Source organism: Paramisgurnus dabryanus, chromosome 18 (genome assembly GCF_030506205.2).
Source record: "Paramisgurnus dabryanus chromosome 18, PD_genome_1.1, whole genome shotgun sequence".
In the NCBI taxonomy this organism is placed as follows: domain Eukaryota; kingdom Metazoa; phylum Chordata; class Actinopteri; order Cypriniformes; family Cobitidae; genus Paramisgurnus; species Paramisgurnus dabryanus.
In genome coordinates, this window is record NC_133354.1 from 20047629 (window position 1) to 20069377 (window position 21749).

At 36.8% G+C, this 21749-nt stretch overlaps 1 protein-coding gene across 2 annotated transcripts in view; it reads right to left on the reverse strand.

The window, feature by feature from the left end:
- ppp2r2bb (protein phosphatase 2, regulatory subunit B, beta b) overlaps window positions 1-21749 on the reverse strand; it is a 61577-nt gene that overhangs the window by 35474 nt on the left and 4354 nt on the right. Inside the window, exon 1 of one of the 2 annotated variants that reach the window (XM_065287235.2) lies at window positions 1680-2152. The exons of the other annotated variant lie outside the window; for it this stretch is intronic. Within the exon in view, the coding sequence (XP_065143307.1) occupies window positions 1680-1749 (70 nt within the window). The 5' untranslated portion in view covers window positions 1750-2152. Of the gene's footprint in view, window positions 1-1679; window positions 2153-21749 lie in introns of those variants that run through there. 2 annotated transcript variants of the gene reach the window in all.

The following is a 21749-nucleotide window of genomic DNA, read 5'->3' on the forward strand; positions in this document are numbered from 1 at the left end:
GGTTCTGCTCCGGTGACAGGATGGCACCATTTTTGAAAATTTTTACAGACAGTGTATGTACTGTAGAGAAATATGTAATGCACGACTAATAATGTTTTCTCAAAAATTTAACTCATTTAAATTTTTACATTTTACTGCACAACACATCATACTGTATGCATAATGAATCTTCATTGGCGTACACTGTTATTAATATTCTATGATAATTTGTCTCTTTTATATAAGTGTAGATTTGGCCAGCACACATAGACATTATGTACTGCAGGGGCTGTAGGCTTATGAAGTGATGAATGGGAGAGGAACGTTTGCATAATTCACAGAGAATTAACAAGGAAAAATGAGACCCGGGCCGTACGTTCTTTTCTCTTCATGAGAGGAGGTTGTCTCAGGTCAATGAATAAAGTACACACAGACACAATCAACACTCATAATCCCACAAACCAGAAGAAATTGCCATTAATGTCAACATGTGTAGCACAATTGGAGTCACGGCTAGCACAAAATAAACCCAAAATCCCGAAAAATACGTTTAGAGACTGAAACTGGGAAAAGTATACAGATAGGAAAAGGTTTTAAATGTGGATTTTCGCAGCTGGGATGATACACAACTGTCTTTAATCCCTGATTTATTCTCTCTCTCTCCCCCTCTCCATATCTCCAACCAACCCCCATTCATGGACACATCTCAGCAGTCCTGTCGAAGGAAGAGCATGAGAAGAGAGCCTGGCTCGGTGAAACTCATCAGCTGTCTATTGTCACAGAAGAAGAATGCCTTTATACTGTCAATATAACCTAGGCTTTGCACTGGCTTCACTGCATTGGAAAACAATCAAGGACTGTATAAATACTCACAATGGAAAGCTGTGTGAAAAACAACATGTAGATTTTCACTGTAAGCATTTCAGCCACTTAAAAAAATGTGTTCAGGATTTGTATTTGTATTTATGTGACACATTTGGCAGAGACATTCATCCAAACTAACTAATGGTTTTTGTCAGCATGTTAATCAAGAATTAAATCCTTAGTATTTGGTATTCCAGTATCCTTTTGATTTTTAGATTCTTTTTAGACTTCTATTAAATAATATATTTTAAGCATTGTATTGGAATTATGTTAGTAGTAGGCCTAGAGAGGAAAAAAACATTAGGATTGTATTCGATTCTTAAAAATGTCACATTACATTCCAATAAAATTCCTGTTTGACATTTATCGGTTTATACAAAACATGAATCCTACATTTGTACACTAAATTGTTGCACAGATGTAAACTGTCAGCTCTTGTAAGGATGGAGCCGGGTGGGCTTACTCACCAGTAGAAAATCTTCTTAAAGTCTTAGTCTGACTGCTCAGCTATTTTTGGCCCAAATAAGTCTGTATTTCACATTAGATTATCAACTGTATGTGAAAATACCAGCAACACAATTATAATGAAAAGAAACTTCTCTATAATTCTGTGGAATGCTTCCAAGAATGTTAATGGAATTCCGATCATAATTTCCAAAGGATCCAGATGGGATTAAACAAGCTCTATACTGTATACTCTGAAAATCCTATTATTTTTCTCATTATAATTTCATTTGTTCTGCCATATTTAGCAAGATCTTAATACGACAGTTACTTTAAGATTTCCTTTCACGTGCACCGGAGAACATGTGACCGAGTGACTGACATGCGTTTACCTTCAGTTGCATAGTTGTGGTCTCGAAGGAAGCTGTTGTTGATCTTGCGGGATTCGATTTCCTCATCCATTGAGAAACGTGCTGATTACACTGAGAGACGCAAAGAGACAACGCGCTATCCATGATGCGCGCTTATGCGTTCAGCCCAGAGTCCGACGCGCGATACGCGCTGTCATGTTGTCAGCAGCAGCAATGTTTAAATCCACTAATAAATAAACGACAGTACGACTGAGGACCGGGAAAAAGCCGGTTCACTGTGTCAAAAGGCGGGGCTGACTGCAGTAAACCGTGAATCATTCAAAGTTTAAAGAGCGTCATCCACGCGTTAAAATGAGCATGAAAGAAGGATATCAGATGTGACCGGCGTTATCGTTTCTCTCTCTCCGTCTGTCTGTATAATAAGTGGGGTAGAGTGCTAACGTGAGGCTCCTGTCAACGCGCCGCATCGCACTGGCGCTGCAGCGGCTCGATTGCTGTGCGCGTTTGGTGACTCCGCCCCGACAGCGCGCCACCTGCGTCAGCATCACTCCAGCGTGTGCGCGCAAATGCGTGGCCAGAGTTATAATGTCTGATGATGTTCATGGATGTGATGCAGCACTTGTTGAATGACGAGGTTTATCTGTATCATGGATCACATTTGCATATGTGAAGGCAACTGTCATTAATAATAAACATCCATGTACAACATTTAGGTCACTGTGATTTTCTAGGTGTGTTTCTGAATCAATATCTTTTTTGGATCCACACACAGGGACGCCACTAGCAATTTTGGGCCTTATGGAAGAATATGAGGTTGGGCCCCCTACCACTCCCATTTTGCACAAAAAATACAAACCAAAATAGCTATCTAAATTCTTTGCCTGCAATTACACTATAAACATTACTCTAAAGCAGTAATTCTCAAAGTGTGGTCCGCGGACCACTAGTGGTCCCCAAACCCCCCCCCCAGTGGTCTGCCAAAAGACGACCTAAACTAGGCAAGTGTTTATACAATCATCACTTATTTAAGTAGATTTTTAATGCACTTGCCATTCTGTTTTAATAACTAAAAATGGATCGGTGGCTAAACCAAAGAGGAGTCAAAAGAAAAGATCAAGCGTAACCTGAAAGCAGCTGAAATCCACAGATCTATTAGTTTCGAAATGTACTAGTTTTTGTTTCATGTGTAAAATCCCTATAATTTCAGTGATTTTGGACATGAAGGGGAACATATTTTTTTCAGCATTTTATTGTTACCATAGTTACAACCATAGACTTCATATACCCACCACCTCAGTTTTAAACTAATGGCTCTTTGGAATGACATTAAGTGGGACCTAGGCTGTTATACTATGTTTAATTGCAGTTTTTTTTCATATGTGCAGTTTGTTGTTCATATTAAGCTGTAACTCATTTCACATTTACTTTTTCAAATGAACTAAAATTCATATAATAATTTCTGGACATAGCATTGCATTTGTGTTTAAAAAATTAGTTTTTGACTTGAAACAGTTGCATATTAAACTTAAATTTAGCTTATCCTTCCTATTTTGTTGTTTTTTGGGGGCGTGTTAGAGTGAGATTCTGTTAGGTGGTCCTCAGAAAAAAATTGGAAGATAAAGTGGTCCTTGGGCTGAAAAAGTTTGAGAAACACTGCTCTAAAGGGTGTTAAATACAACCCAGGAACATAAGTTATAGTTATTTTGCTGGAATTTTTTTGTCTTAAACCAGGAAAACAAAGTGGATAAGAGCCTAACATTGTCCCTGAATGTAGTCTTATTGGTTGATAGAGATGTTGCTCCAGAAATGTGTTACTATATTATGTCCAAAAAGTGCCATGGTAACATCCAAAATAACTTGCTAGAACTACAGTAGGACATGATGGAAAATGGCAGTGCCATTGGAATTATTATACATTTCTAAGGTAATGTGGTTTTCCTAATGCCCCACCAAAATGGGTGATGTTTGACTGATTTTGTCTTTTTGTTCTAAAACATTTTCAGCCTGCACAGGTTATTTAACACATCACTGCTCTTGAAATGCACACAAAATGAATCAAATGAAATCTACATTTCTCCATAATACAAACTACTGAAGCATACACCTCAGCTCTTTTCTACTGTTAACCACTTTAAAATCTCATATCCCAATCCTACTTTGTGTCACTATGGGCAGAATGAAATCCTCTCTACCTCAAATCCCTTTAATGAGAAGATAACAAGGCCCAGCAGGTCTCTGGAGTACATCTCAATACCAGTTCTGCTAAAATTAAACACAATTATTCCTCCGTAATCAATAAAGATTTAAATACACTAATTATCTTACAGTAGAAACTTGAGGATAACGCACATTTACTTTTCCAACTAGTGTGCATACGTCCAACAATATTTCTGCTAAGAGCATCTATGACATGATGTCTCTTACCACAAATCATTTATTATTTCAAAAATTAAGATAAAATAATTTTGAGTTTTTCTGAATTTACTAATATATTTATGCCATGATTCTCACTGTGAAACAGCCAATCAGAGCAGAGCTCAACATTATTGTTCATGACCCTTTCAAATAAGCTAACACTAGACCAGGAGTGGGCATTCCTGGTCCTGGAGGGCCACTTTCTTGCAAAGTTTACCTCCAACCCTAATCAAACACACCTCAATTTCCAAGTCATACTGAAGCCTTTGATTGGGATTTTCAGTTGTGTTTGATTAGGGTTGGAGCTAAACTTTGCAGGACAGTGGCCCCTACAGGACCAGGAATGCCCACCCCTGCTAGACTATTTCATTATGGGGCAACCTCAAGGGTTGTAAATGGACATGTAAAAACGTTTCTGACAAGTTAAATAAACTTCATATAATGAAAACTTGACAAAATAAAACAAAAATTGTTTTCAGTCCTTGAATACTGCAAAGAAAACATTCATTTATTTTAAAACAATGCAATAATAATGTTTTAATATGAAGCACTGAAAAATAAATAATTAATGGAATAACCCTTTTGGGGTTTTTAAAACCATCTTTCATGTGTCCTGGCATGCTGCCATTGCTTTTGTTGAAATTCAACAGACACTGGAATGACTTGCAGACATGTAGAAATGATGATTAAAGGTTAAACTGGATTGATCATTCGATTCACCATTATATTTTTACTTCTTACCAGGCATTAAACTACACTATTCACCATTTGAAGTGGATCAAAGAGGTTCTTCAAAGCTTTTTCTAAGACAAGAACGGGTATTGGGTATTGGTTTTAATACAACTTTTATGAAAGGTTTTGATCCACTTCAAGGGCCCTATCATAAACACAGCGCAATTCGTGGCGTAAGTGTTTTATTGCTAGTTTATGCCCAGCGCAGTTTTCATTTTCAGCGCCACATTGATTAAACAGCAAATACATTTGTGCCCATTTTTGTGCTCATGGGCGTTCTGGTCTAAAAACGAGGTGTGTTCAAACGCATTGTTGGCGTGTTGCTATTTTAAGGCAACTAAAATAGACTACGCCATTGACCAACTAAACCCTGGTCTAAAGTCAATAGCACAATATGGTTTTTGTTATTTAAAGAGTGTGTTGATGATATGCGCCTATAAACGAGATGACAACACTCGTTTGCTTATCACACACATGGATGCGCAGCAGCACACAAATGTTTTACATTTTTAAAGGATTTAAATGTAAAATATTAATATTGAGTCTCTTGGACATAAAAGAGGACCGATTAAGAGACGTTAGAAGGCATAAAGAGCTGCTTCACCAGCCTGGTAAGTAATTTAATGTTTTGCTTTAAACAAATGCAAATAGTAATTTTAATAGTTTAATAGAGCTGAGACTCTCATTGGTTTATTGCACGTTACACCCACATTACTCATTTCAGCCATAGGTGCACAAACATTTTTCCAGTCGTTAAATTAGCAAAAGTGGATGCGGACAGACTGTACGCCGTGAAAATATATAAGTACATAAATTGTTCTGGTCCCACTTTATTGTCCAATTCTCTCTATTAACTATTAACTACTTTTGCCTCAATATACTCCCAACTACTGCTTATTAATACTAAAAGTAGTTGCTTATTTTAAGTATTGGTAGAAATGGGGAGGGATAAAAATGTACAATAAGGTTTTGCAGAATCAGGCATTAATATGTGCTTAATAAAAAATAAATATTAATAAACAGCCAACATCTCAGTAATATTAATGCTAATAATCAACCAGTTAAAGTGAGAATTGTAAACTAAAACAATGTTAAATCCACTATTTATCATAGTATACATAATTTTTCTACAGTCCATAGACAGTATTTAGTTACATCAGAAGTAACTGTAATTAGATTACCAGAAAAATAAGTAATTAAATTACAGTTACTAATTACTTAGTAACTAGTTACACCCAACACTGCTAGTAAGATACACGGAAAACCCTCTGTGTGAACAAAAAGCCGAAACAATGCCGTAATGTGGGTTTCGTAGTGAGGATGCGCGCGTCATCATCACAACAAAAGTTATGGTTCAGCTCTTTAAAACGAGAGATAACAGGCATATCAACATTCACGACAAGAAATGTTGCAAACTAGATTGAAGCAGTTATCAGGAAATTATAAATGAGACACATTTACAATGACATGCGTGCCGTAGTGAGGACGCGCGTGTCATGGCAACATGAAGTTGGTTCAACTCTTTAAAATGAGGGATTTACAACATTCACGATGAGAAATGTCAGCATACTAGACTGAAGCAGATATATGGTAAGTTAGCTCGTTACTTACTGTGTTTAAAAGGGAGATCATTCAGCAGCATAAAAGAATATCGCGTCACGTGCTCATTTGAGCTATAATAAACAAAAACACCCGTGCGTCAACCCAACAAGATATATCGTTCAGCTCCTCAAAATGGGGGTTTTAAATGCATATTAACAATCACGATGAGAAATGTCTGAACACTGGATTAAAGCAGAGATCAGGGAGCTCGTCAAATATCCACTCAGAAGCTGAGATCATTCACCAGCATTAGAACGGCGCGCCACACGCTCCTTTATAGTCTTATCATAAACAAAAATGCACGCGAGTGGTTTCTGGAGAGAGAAATAATATATAATATGCAAACTTCAGATGCTGCGTAAAAGATAGTACAGGACTTTACAGGTCACGTGTCTTTCTGGGACCTTGCAGATGCCGGCAAATCATTGGCAGTGTGAATGAACAAAAAATCAAACGATCCCGGAATAATCCAGGATGCATTTTCCGTGTATTTTCCGGAATGTCTGTGTGAAAGGGCTCTAGTTACACAACATGTATTCAAACAATACAGATCATTGTGTCATTTGCAGCATGTATTGAAATTTTGTTTAACATAATAAAGCAATAAGCCCCAAGAAGCAGCGTCGTGCCTAACAACTGTTAAAATGCACTGTAACCCCAGTGCTTCGCGGGGGTTATTGCTTTTATAAAAAGTTACTTCATATGCATAAGTTAGTGGGATTTTATAAAATAAAACACAAATAAGTTGTAATTACATTAATACAAATATTACTCTTCCGCCAAACAAAGTAGTTCCTCAGAATCAAGTGTGACTGTAACAGAGCGCAGTTCCCAACCAACACAGATGCAGCAAAGACACAATGAAAATATGATTTAAGACTGTGGTGTTTATTTTATAAACCAACATTCATCTAATTTTTTTTTACATTCATCTAATTTATACATTAACATTTATATCGATCAAGTGATGATCAAATATGCTTGGAAGCATGCTTAACTCTTTCCCCATCAGGGTTTTTTTTTTAAGTTGCCACCCAGTTTTAGTTAATAAAAAATCCTGTTTCATCCTACCTATAGTTGTTCTCTTATCACCTCTCAGATGTTTTTGCTAAAAGCGGAGATAATTCCATTCATGTGAAGAACTTTTGTAAGAGATCAGATTCAGAACCTAATCAATACACGCTGTGTTTTTAGTGTTGAGTGAATGCATCAGTGTTTAAGTTGGGTAAGATCGCCACCCAGTGGATAGCGGAAATATGAATTTGAGGTAGAAACTTCTCAGGGAGCGTTTTCTCTTTATTGATTAGATGACTCAACAATATTTATTGACATTTATCTGGATATCACCATAATTGTGCAATTGTAGACAAATTAAAAATATGATTAAAGATTGTGGTGTTTATTTTCATAAATCAGTACGCAGCAACAGTGGCGCAGTGATACTTCTGTAATGCGGTCTGAACCATGGGTTTACCGGTGTATTTTATCACGGCTTAGAACGCGTTTCAACCAATCAGAATGAAGAACCAGAACTGCACGTTTTATAATGTTCATTTTGGAAGATGAATATTACATATAGTACCGTATGTGTCATTGTGGAGGAAAAACTGCCTGTGCAACATTTTTCACAGAGGCAAAAGTAAGAAGCTAAATGTCAGAATCTAAATGTCACTTCTATTAGTGAGGGTCAGATCATTATTATTTTGATTTAATTTAATCTTATACTGCAGTCTTGAGTCTGTAAATGTGGAGTAATTCAGTCAATTTATAAACACATTTAGAACTTGGGAAATTTTTGGACCCTGGCATTAAATCAACTCCAAAATTTTAACCAGTCTCTCTCTCTCTCTCTCTCTCTCTCTCTCTTACTCACTCACACACACACACATACGATGAGGTTATTGAGGCGTATGAGGGGATGTTGGAGGAGGCTCAAATCAATAGTGTTCCTGCTTTAATTAACACTCCTCTATTCAGGACACACAGCAGCAGTCTGCCAACTCTATCAAGATTTGTGTGTGTGTGCGTGTGTAGCAATATAAATCTACAAAATTATGTGCGTGTCTATCTGTTTTTGTGTCTATCTGTTTGTTAGTCGATTTCTCTTATTATAAAACCATTAAAATGTTTACATTTCAGTCTTCACCTCTGCCTTACACTCAAGTATGTTGTCATTGTCAAATGTCTAAACACAAACCATGCCAGGTTTGAATTGACCACTTTTATAATATGTTCTTTTGTGTTGTATGTGTTTGTTTCTCAAGGTGCTATAGCACTTAATGTAGAAACACTTTTAGTGCTATTTCATCTGCTGTTGACACATTGAGTTGCCCTTCATAGCACTTATTACTAAAGCACAAATTGTATCCACTGGGACTAAGCTTGAGTTTGCCTTCATACCAACCATCAGCATTTTACTGACCTCACCACAAAGATGCACAAACGTTTTGCACCTGTGCCATAAATACTCTTGCTCTCCTGATGGATCCAAAGTATTTATTAATCTAAACAATATTCATTTTAGTTTTTACTGGAATACATCAAGGGTACACAGAATATACAGATATGCACTGAGAAATAAAACTGTTTAAAATTGTGTCATGCAGAAAACAAATCACAATCAAGACCTCTTATCTTGGGAACAGAAACAGAGAATCTCCTGAAAAAAAATTATCTATAGAGAAGCTGGTCAGTATAGAAAAATACAGGACATATGTATATATATATATATATAATTTGTCAATTTTAAAGTGCACCTTACAGCATAGTGCTAACAACGACAAGGTCATTGCTTTGATTCCCAGGGGACTCACAAAATCGCACTTACTTGGGATGAAGCAGCGCTTGCCAAGTGCAAATGCCAAACACATTAAAACAGCAACAACAGCTTCTCTATCAATTGGTAGTAACCTGCAGGCTAGGCTAAGGTACTTAATTACTACAAATGACAAACTTCATGTTTTATGTTGTGCATGTGAGTAAAAACATGTAAAGAAATGAATAGCTTATTTATTATCCATTTATTTGAACATGCATTCACACGACTAAGTGAACAGCACCAGCACTGTGCTGTTGTAATTTCCATAAACCCTGAACCATTTGTCCCAGATACAACCACAGTCGATATGTACCCCTTATGACAGACGTCACTGATACACAAATCGATTTGTTAGGGTTTTTTTTTCATTGTTAATTCATCCTCATGCCAGACTTTGACTGCAAATCAATAGACAAAGTTTGCCAAGCATCCGGGTTTTACCAGCAACTGTCTGACACATGGGCCGTTTCTCAATATGCGTTCTTGTCTGTACTTGTGTTCTTGTGGACTTGTGAAACGTCATCAGTCGCGGACCAAGTACTGTTCCAAATCAAAGTTCGCATCAAGCCCAAGTTCACATAAAATCCCCGGATGTGATCTTGATCCGCCCATTTTATCCAGGATGCATCAGAGGAGACTTGTGTGGACTTATGACAGCGAAGTTTCCCAGAATGCGTTTCGCGTTAGGAGTTCGTTCTTCCGAGTCTGAACTTGCAAGTTCGAACTACGAATGACACAAGTCTGAGTTTGGCGTACTTGGTATTGAGAAACGACTATATACAGTACACAGGCTGCATGATCAGCAAAATACATTTTTACAAATAATTTGTATAATAATTTTTACAATTTTATTAGCTTTTGTCTTATTTCAACATGCAAATTTAATGCACATTTTATTGGATGTTGATCAAATTTTTTTGCATGCTATTAAATGGTCCCATATTGTCAAATCTGACATAATTTCATGCCTTTTTTCATGATAACTGATGTCTAGGGGAGGTCTAAGTTTCAAAACAGTCATTTCACAGTCAAATTCACACAGCCTGCTTGAGGAAGCTGTGATTTTTCATGAACCGTTGTGACTTCCGTAAATACGTGACGTCAGGAATATTGAGTCACCGCTTTCAGTCACCATCCCATCCCCTTTTTGCCAAACAAACCCCCAAGAAATATCGCACCATGTCAAGAAAACACAGTTCAATCGATGGATGTCAGGAAACGAAATCATTGGCTTCCGAAAAACATTAATAGACGAGACCAATGGTTACTGTTCATGTTAAAAAGTCATAATGTCTACAATTTAGGTACAAATTGTAGTAGCCTACAGTATTAGGTACCAATACTAATATGCACTCTTTTGGTACAAATGCATACTGTTTAAAGATGTACCACCGCAGTGACAGCTCTTGTACCTTTATTTCTGAGAGTGCACGTCATCAATATTAATATTCAATAAGTTAAATAATTGCAGATAGTTAGTTGGCGTGCGATGGTAGCTTTCACAACCCCACTTCATCAGCATCCACATGTGCCACTCACCATCAGTGGAGGATCACTACAGTTTATGTCTGTCCTCCTCACTGCCAGGTACAAAGATAAATGATGCAAGTAAAGAACGAACCCACGACCCTGGCATTGCTAGTGCCACGCTCTACCAGTTGAGCTACAGGAACAGGTCAGTAAATGACAGACCAGCATTCTGCCAACCAGCACCTCCATATGGTCTCTTCTCCACTGTATCTAAACGCTGACCTGTTGTCCATATCATCCGTCACGCTCACACGCAGAAGGCTTTTCCGCAGATCAGACAGACAGCTCGTAGCGGGAAACTCCGCTTCCCTGCCGGATCTGCTGTGTCTGAGCCAGCGTAACCATGACGATGAAGACACACATCTGTCCATCATTAAGCATTCATTATGGTACGCAACAACCTCAATATTCATTCATTTACTCAGGATATGAGGTCTGAGGGTTCAATCATACATGTAGTTGGAATCCTATGATGAAGATGAACTGATGAATTATTAATAGGTCACAAGAGAGGAAACATCTTAACAGGTGCTTAAATAGTAATGAGGTGACCTTCACTAATTTCAGAGTCTGGTTTGGATGTTTTGGCATTAACACAGAGCTGTGAGGTCTTCGTCTCATGGGTTATAGATATGCATTATGAATGTACATTTGCATTTTGTGCATTTGGCAGACGCTTTTATCCAAAGCTTTACTTACAGTGCATTCAACACATCAGTATTTGTGATATCCAGAAATCGAACCCATGACTTTTACGCTGCTAACGCAATAATAGCGGTTGCTCTCATTTGCGTTTGCAATGTGTGGTGAGATACAAAAGAAAGGATGCAAGACATTACCGCAAGCCTGGGTGACACACATGTACACACACACGTCTTATTCACTTTTTTAACGTGTCACAGCTCTGGCGGTCCATATGTTTATTCAGCGTTTAGGACAGAAGCAGTGATGCAGAAACAATCCCACCTGGTGTCACACGGTGCTGTACATCACTCCTTTCCTGCACATATACGACCTTTATAACAAAAACCCTGTCAACCAGTGCCCTCCACTGGCCAACCCTAAACATTACACCTGTTGTCTGCTAGTATGAGATCTCTCAGTCTCATTACGCTGTTATGATTATATTATTGCAGGAGACACACAATGGCTCAGTGGGTAGCACTGTTTTGTTTCCTCACAGGAAGAAGCCCCCCGGTCTGAGTTTCGGTTGGGTCAGGAGGTCTTTTTGGTGTTGAGTTTTCAATGGTGCAGAAGTAATGCAGTCAGATGTATACTACTGTATTACAGACCAAGCCCTACAATATGCAAAACTTTTGGTCTGTTCCCAGATACACAAATGAGGCTATGCAAACAATTAGTGATATCAAATCTAGAACTGTGTTTGCTTTCGATATTTCTGGTTGCCACTTCCTCATGCATATATAATGGCACCCAGATGCGCATCTACATGCAGGCCAAATCCCTCGATTTGGCTGTGCCCGCTCATCCTGACCCACATTTACACCCCAAAACCCCATATCACAGTGCTTTATCAAAGGATTTGCTGACTCGTCTCTTAGCTTTTACATTAATCCTGTATTAGCAAAGATGCATAATGTTGAGTATCAGATGCACGGACTGAAACTAACAAAATGCATTCGTGCATGTAGCGTGCACTGTGTTTCAGGGGTGTGAGACATAACACCACTGCATGCATTCTCAATCAAAATCTAGCACTGGGACTCTTTGAATATAAAACAAGGAAAGTGATGAGCCAGGATCAACAACATCCTATGGAGCTCAGAACCAGACAAGCACAAAGTATCAGTTGCAACCACAGCCAAACTATTGAGAGCATATTAAGAGCCAATAGGATTGTCTAGACCAGTGGTCTCCAACATGGCTGCCCGCACAGAGTCTGTGAGTTGCCCGCCAAAGCACATTTTATTAATAGCCTCAATTTTAATATTTATACATTACATATTTTTGTTTTTTCTTTTATGCATGTTAAATGTTTTAAACAGTAATGAAACATATTTGCAAGTAAATAAATAATAAATAAAATAAACAATATTTAAATTAAAATTAAATTGTTTTGAGTAGACATAGACAATATCAAAAAATAGCCCTTCATATTGTTTAATCCATTGTGGTTGCCCTTGTTCATAAAAAAGGTTGGAGACCCCTGGTCTAGACATTAGTCCTGCTGCAAAAGACCCACGAGACCAAGAAGGTCTGCCAGACTCCAGATCTTCACAAAATTGCATTGTGTGGTGGAATGAAGACGCCAGGAGTTCCTGGGGACCTGAACTCTGCACCATCAGCTAAAAAAAGGGCACTTTGTGTTTCTTGAAGGCACTTTAAACTTAAACAGCATCTCGTCTCCAATCAGCAATAAAGGGATTTAGTTTAGTTATTTAAGCAGGAAAGGGACTCCTTTGTTAGTTTTTTAAAACTAGGCTTTGTGTGATCAAAGTTCATTTAAAGCCGACATAACACATGCTGTTTCTGCTGATCTCAGGTTAATCTTGAATACCTATAGTATTACAACCTTCATATATCAGCAAATGTATATCAGATTTATAAAAGACAGATCAACTGTACGGATTCTTTCAGAATAAACCCGAGCTCCTGGAGGAGAACTGCGCAGAGCGAGTCACGAGCAAACACACACAAAACATTATCCCACTATCTCTGGCTAACTTATGATTCATTGCTTGTTCGTGTTGTTTAAGAAGTCAGAATGTAGGGATGCACCGATACCGATACTGGTATCGGGTATCGGCCTCGATACCACATTTTCTAAAGTACTCGTACTCATTAAAAGTCCCCCGATACCTGGAATCGATACCACGGTCTGAGAAATGTCTATGTTTGAGCGGCATGTAAGGGGTTAATGCCTCTTGTGTTGTCCAAAGAGGCAGAGTTTACAACAAACTGGAAAACTAGTCCTTTTGTTTTTTTGTTAAATTATATGACTAAAGCATTTACCTGTAAATTTAAATCATGTTTTTTTATTAAGTACTCGGTATCGGCAAGTACTGAAATGCAAGTACTCGTACTCGTACTTGTATTCCAAAAAAGTGGTATCGGTGCATCCCTATCAGAATGCATGAAATAGCTTGGAAGTTTCCTATTAGTTTGTTTCTTAAGCTTTAATTGCACTTTAGCTACTGCGCATGCACATCAATATAAAGCTCCTCCTCCTGAGAATCATCAGTCTTTAAAGATTGGTTATTTTTACTGGAAGGCAGGACTTGCGTCTCTTTAGCATCCTAATATTATTTGGCTAGATTTTAACTTCATAAGCTATTACAGATTCGCCATAATTTAGTAAACCACATACAACATCAAACTGTTGTTTTGCCCATCATATCAGCTAAAATGACATTTTAACCCAGAAAAAACACACTCTAGATCCAATGATCACATTTTTTATGCATAGGCATAAATACATAAAGCCTCAAAAAGATTTGTACACTAAAAAGTTCAATTTGTGGATGTTTTATTATCAATTTTTAACCACACAAGTCTACAAACTCTTAGAATGCTTAGATAAAAATACATATTAAACACTTCATGGTAAAATCTATGCTGAATGACTTTTCAACATAAAAGGAACATTTTAGTGACTCATATCATAAATAACATTTTCCATATGAATATGCACACATTAATCAATGTCTCACGATGTATGCATGCACATGTCATGAAATTGATTGAAGAAGTTAATGCAGTAGTGTACTGGTGAAATGCTGGATTCTTCTCAAATTATTCATGACACAAGTAGAATTTCCATTCTGACTGTTCTTCATTTTAATCAAATCTTTAGAGAAGGGCCAATGTTGCATCAAGCTGAGCGCATCAAGCCTGCATGCTCAGAGTTGTTTGACCCCTGAGATTCATATGCAGCCATCCGAGACTAACCCATTCATACCGAGAGTAAGAGAAGAAATTTTGTGAAAACAAGAAAGAGAGGAAAGCTGAGCCCGACATAAAATGTTCGAATGTTATTGCATTAGACAATGAAATATGGCTAAATGCTAACAAGTGATGTAAGACCATTACTATTAATTGACTCCTAAAGTGATTTTAAATGGCCGTCACAACCCATCACATTCACACAGATGTTCTAGCTGAGTAAAAACAGGTGTAATTCATCACATTAACTATGAAAATGTTGGCAATGTTTTGCAAACCATAAAACTAGGGCTGCAACTAACAATTATTTGTATAATGTTTGATTAATCGATTAATCAGATAGAAAGTGAAACTGATTAAATTTTCATATTAAACCCTAAACTAAACTGATGCGGCATTTACTACACAGAGCCATAGTTCACAGTGGGGAAATATTGCATTCATAATCGCGGATGAATCGCCTGCAATTATGAATGCGATATTCCCCGCTTGTCAGTGAACTACAGCTCTGCACTGTAATATACAGTTATAAATAAGTGTGTTACTGGCAGCTGGTTACCAGTAACTTACTGTAGATTTAAATTTTTGTTATTTACTGGCAAGAGATTGTTCAAAGTCTTTATCTTTACAGAATAAAACTATACATTAAAACCCTTATGCAAAGCATTCTGGGAACCAGAAATTATCATCATCAACCCTTTTCTGTTTTTTTCTTCAAATTTTGTGTCCCAGAATGCTTTGCTTGAGGCTGTTATTTTAATTTTACTCTGTAAAGACAAAGACTTGTTAATGTTTAATATTCATTTATCTTTGAACAAAATGTTGGCAGTAAATAACATACATTTAAATCTACAGTAAGTTACTGGCAACCAGCTGCAAGTAACACTGTAATTTCTACGTAATTTATATACAGTGTGTGTAAATAAATGTATTACTTATTAAGGAACCGGCTTTACTGATGAGATGCGCATGACAATCGCAAAAGAGTGCAAATGCAACACATTGAGTTCATAGTACTAATATTTTTATTAACTTTATTACCAGCTTATGTGAATACACATATTTATAAATAATGACACTCTTTTTATACAGTATGTTTCCAAACATTTCTGCCTCTTAGTTTCTCTAAGAGTACAGAATACATAATGTTAAATTATTAATACTCTCAAAAAACTATACACTAAAACAAAAAGGCTTATGAACTCATTTTATTCTTTATTAATGATATTACGCACTGCCTGAAAATAGTCCCCTGCCATAGAAAGTTACTAAGAGGACTATTTTCGGGGAGTGCGTAATATCATTGCGCCTCTTGTAGCCATGGTACAAAGTCCTTGATTATTACGCCAGAATGAGAGTAGAAAATCACAACTTTTAATTTTCCGTCTGTCTTAGTACACGATGAAACTACAGAAGAGTCAAGTTTTAAATAAATTTTGAAAAATATCGAAACTCTTTGGTTATTTTTTTAGAGACGATGCTAATGGACTAATCAGATTCAATGGATTGTGCTAAGCTACACTAAAAGTGCTAGTGCCAGACCCAGAGATCATCTGAATGCATTCAAAAACTGTAAAAATCAATGTTTAACTCTAGGGGAGCTAGAAAATTAGCATATTTTCAAAAAAGTGGCAGTAGCGCCTCACTGCAGAACACGACATCCAGGGGGCGGGGTTGGATTGAGATCCAGGGGCGGAGCTGTATCTCTTCCCACTGCATTTTGATTGGTCATCAGTTTTACCACAAGACACGTCATACACGTGTTGTTGCGTTACCATTTCCGCATTGAGTCGTAACTAAATTAAGTTATTCTTTTGACAGAAAAACAAACTTTACTTATGACTACAAAAAAAGTAGTGACTTTAAGATGAAATGTAAGTGTTTTTGCTATGTTTTGAAGTAAAACATTTCGGGCACTACGAGTAATCTTACCACATGCAGTATAATACCTATGAATGTATACAGTATAAATATGCATATTAACATATATATGGCAAGTTATTTAGAAATTAATAAATTGAATGTTTATCTTGTAGGGACTTTGAATTTGTTTTAACGCGTCTTTGCTTACAGCCATTAGGAAACAGGTTTCCTAAACATGGTTTATGTGCAATAAGTGTGATAATGTACAGCCAAGAGGGTCGCAAATATATCCCTTCAGTGATATCACTGTCTGGAACGTATCCTTTACCTCCTCTTAACTGTGATCATTACTTCCTAAACTATGATTCATTCTCGACTATATTATTAATCAAACTTACACTTAAACTGATAAGAGCAAACGTTGGCGACCACAGCATGCAATTAATTGCGGGCTGCAACAACACAAATATACTGGTTCATTTGGCGGAACAAAGTATATAAAGTGGGAGGAGTTGGATCTAGATGAGATGGATCTCATGTTCTGCAGTGAGGACCATCTCAGAAGTGGAGTGTCCCAGCGCTTACCCATTATGAATCTATCACTGTTTGATAAAGATTATGCTCAGGCATGTGAGATTGTACTACATTAATTACAAAGTCAAATCTGAACCCTGTGTCCCATCTGTTCTTTGTTCTACTTCAATAATGACGATGCATCAATGTTTCATTTACATAAGTTCATAAGCATTTGCTCCTAACGCTCCCAAAGCCAAACTGCATAAATTGTTGTGGAATTAATATGGCAGTACTCCCATTAAGGCTTTAAGTCTATTACTACTGCTTATTTTATACAAATATTATTAAGCTTTTTTGTATATTTAAAGCTTATGGTAACAGATTTGTAAATCTATACTGGTATGTGACAAGTGACCTATATCCTAGAATAAAGGTTGCACGTAAAGCAGGTACTCTTCAATGGTTAATGCAAAAATGCCTTCCAGACAATAAAGAGTTAAAGGGGTTTTCACACTATAGACAAGCGTTAAAAAATTATTTATATTAAAGAGAATAGCAGAGTTCACATCACAACTATAACGATAAAGATGATTTTGTTGGGATCCTATTCAGAACTTTTTTTCAGATTATGAAGGATAATAATATAATATAATATAAAATCTGGCGGTTTCCTGAATGTTGACTTTAGTTGATTGAGGCGCGGGTTTTACTGTTATTAAAGTTTAATTTTCGGGAAGTTGTGTATTTTTCTATATAATAGCTTTTATTTAAAAAGTATAATCATGCTGCAAGATACATGCTTTGCATAGCAATGATGAGCACCCCTTTAATAGAGAGCAGTCGGCTTTTGCAATCAGATTTTGGAGAAAAAATGTTCAGCACTGAAAACAAAGCAACACGAGGGCTTCTACATTCAACAGTACAGCGCGTGAGTTTAAAACGAACATAACTTTATAGTTATCATCATAGTGTTTACACCCCATTAGACCTACTTTCAGTCAAACACTCATTGTATAATTTAGTGTCAGAAGGTCATTGTTGAAGAGTGAAATCATTTGGTTTCATGATGACTGTTTTTCTATTTTTGCGTAATGGGAAGTTGGAAAGTTATTGGTATTATTTATAACCATTTCAGTTCAGAGAGTTTCATTTTAACAAGAAATACATTCTGTGTAATGAGCTTACCAAAGTAGCTTAGGCAAGCATAATTACAATTATTGCTTCTTCTTAAATATGAGACAAGCTACTTGCAAACGGGCGAAGGTGTGCATCTTATGTGTTATAAGACAATGAAATATATATTACAAAAACTAATTGGGGCGGTTTCCCAGACAGGGATTAGACTAAATGTACAGTAAAATAAATGTAAGAGCTGTCCAAACTGAAAACATATCTTAAAATACATCAGTGCCCTTTGTTTTGCCTCAAAATGCACACAATGAATGTTTTTAGTAGGCATGTTTGTTTAACTAGTTATATTTCAAAATTAAACTAAGGCCTAGTCCTAGCTTAAGATAATGATGTTTTAATAAAGCTCAAATTGTGAAATACCAAGCAAAATTATACCAAGCAAGAGAATATATTAAGACACACATACAGTAGTAAAAGAAATCTGTTGTGAACAAAGACTTGTGTGCTGTACTGATTTACTGCATGCATGGCAATTTGTACATATTTTACGGAGTGGCTAATTCGTGTGAATTTGCACGACCAAATTGGCTTTTGCCCTTGTAAGCCTGGGATTAGGGAGAAGGTTAGGGGTGTTTTTTCTAATAATGATACATTTTGTACAATTTACGTCGTACAAGTTCATACAAGTTAGCCAACTTGTAAAATACGAACAAATACATTGAAAATCCCACTTTTGTGACTGCTAATAGTTTTGTGTATTAAAACTCTACTGTGATATACTTTGAAAACAATATGGATCAGTTTGTTAGAAGCTTCAAAAACTCATATCAACATATCAAACTTTGTAATGGACAATGCTGTTTGGCAAGGACTCAAAAGAGCTTGACGCTTGAGTTGAAAGAGAAGGTAAATGTGGCAGAACTGATAAAGTGCCAGGACCTATGATGAAGTATAAAAATTAAATGGCAAATAAAGCTCCAAGCAAAACCCTGTAATGGAAACATGATTTTGTTTCAGCATTTTCAGCCTACAAATCAATCAATATGTGTTGTGCTCAAAAATTCTTTTGAAATTCTTCATTGTCACCTGTTTTTAAGTATCACCATCAGGCCTTTATATCACCATTCATCCCTTCTCTGATTCCTTCAATCATCTCTGCATTTTTATCTACTATAAAATGTATCATCTCATCTGTTGTCTTAATACCTAACTACTTTAAAACCTTAATATGCGAGAAAAAGCATTCGGTCTTCGTGTTTGGATTCTGGAGGAGAGATGTTTATAGCTTGTTAAAATTTTGATTTTATCGTCAGAGCTGATGGTGTATTGGGGCAGTGCTCCGACATTATGATGCAGGCACACTTTTGGCGACCAGAGGTCCTTTGCCGATCCCGTACCACTCTCTACAGCCTGTACTTTCATGTCATCTCCTTATATATTGTCTACCAAATTAAGGCAATTTTATCTTGCAATATAGTAAGCAAACAGTTTTTTTTTTATATTTTTTTTATAATTTATAAATTCAAGGACAGAGGTCGTATTTAAAGAGGTATGATTTTTCCTGTGACACAGTAAAATATGGATGTAAACTGGATGTTAAGAAAAATAAAGGAAGAAAATCATTATAAGTGAATAGCTTAGTGAATTAAAAGCAGGAGCGGAAGGGAATAGAACCAGAAGAGAGCGGGATTAAAAATTTAGTCCCACAGATGCACAGACATCTAAAGGAAAAATTATTGCCACCTTGTGTACTGGGGTTTGTTATCTTTATAGCTAAAAAATTGTTGTTTTTCATTTTTTGAATGTTATACTTTCTGCTAGCTGAACAAACAAAACGATAACTATCAAAACAAAACGAGCCAAACACACAAACAGTGGCTCAGCCAATAGTGTGAGTTTGAGGTGGGGCTACCTGTTTATCCAAACGAAAATGGCAGACAGGAGGTATTTATTATTTGCATTGCCGCTTGTTAATGTTAGTAAGCACGGAACCTACTTCACCCTACTATGTTAGTTTTCCACCCCCATCCTTCCCATAAAATGGTTTTAAGCCGGTTATTTATATCTTTTGCTGTAATGTGTGTTCCTTTTGCCATTTTTTGTATTCATTTTAAGATACCTTAGACGATTTCACAGTATGCACAGCAGGACAATGCATTGGCTAAGCATTTGTGTACATATTTATATTGGCCTACTGTTAATACAATATTTTTATGCTGTTCTCTGCCTGGTTTCCAACAAAGTTGCTGACAGATAAAACAGATCTGATTCCTTCATACATCCAGGGACTCCAGTTACTTTATACCAGATATGAAAGTGTTAATATACTCCATTGTGTGATTTGTACAGTAAACACACAAAAGTCGTTACAGGCATCTGTGACCATTGATTACAGCACACATATGCTCAATATGATGTATACATACTGTACAATGCATTTCCTGGGTCTAATGTTCTGAAATGACTTCCACCTTCTACTTATTGAATGTTTTATGCTCTTGTGAAAACCATTATGTGAAGCCATTTAGCAGGTGCTTTTATCCAATGCAATTTACAGTACATCATAGAGAAATCTGTTTAATAAGAAAGGCTCAGAGCAGGCTGAACTGGTATGGAACTAATGGTGTAATTTTAAATGTTTTACATAAATGAACGACATTGCTTTCCATGGTTAGAGAGAAAATAAATCATTATTAAGGTAAACTATGCTCCAGAAAATCAATTTACAATTTACTAAAGGTCAATATCTGTTCATTTAAAACATAGACCCTGCCCACAGCAAATGCCTAACCCTTTCTTTAAACCATTTCTTTCTATGTCTTCTGACGCAAATGATACGCTTGTGAGAGAAACCGATTGATATTGTTTGTTATTTAGAAATCAAATTACTGTTTCCCAACAACATATTAACTTTGTAGCACATCCACTGTTCGAACTACATTGGTTCAGGGTGGCCATTCGTGCCAATTCCGCTGGACACGTCCCGAACATGTTTTTGGTTCAAGTCGCGTTGCTCCAAGGCATACGTCATCGAGGTTCTCACATTATAGTAAGATTTATTTTTTTAAGACATACAATCATTGTAGTTTAATTCTTTCCTTGAAATGTAACAGTTGCTTTTCTGAAATTCAACCCGAAATATTAAACCCTGATGACGTATGCGGTCGACCAACGCGACTTCCGGAGAACGCACCCGAAAACATGTTCGGGACGTGTCCGGCGAAACTGGCACGAATGGTTGGCCATACCACGAAAGTTGCCCTGGCATACAAAATACACAATGGACAAGTAGAACGTCCATTCTGTTCCTGCGTGAGATGAGATAATTTCCTGTACCAGATGTCCGTAGTTAATGCTCATTTGTTAAAATGGGAAACCAGAAGAGAGCTACCGTCCTGCAGATTTTAGCTTCAACCCCAATCAAACACAGCTTAAGCAGCTAATCAAGGTGTTCAGGATTGCTTGAAAATTACAGACAGGTGTGTTTAAGATGGGTTGGAACTGAAGTCTGCAGGATTTGTGATATATCCATAATGCTATATCTTTTAAAAATATTCACGTATTTTAATGAAAGATGCAAA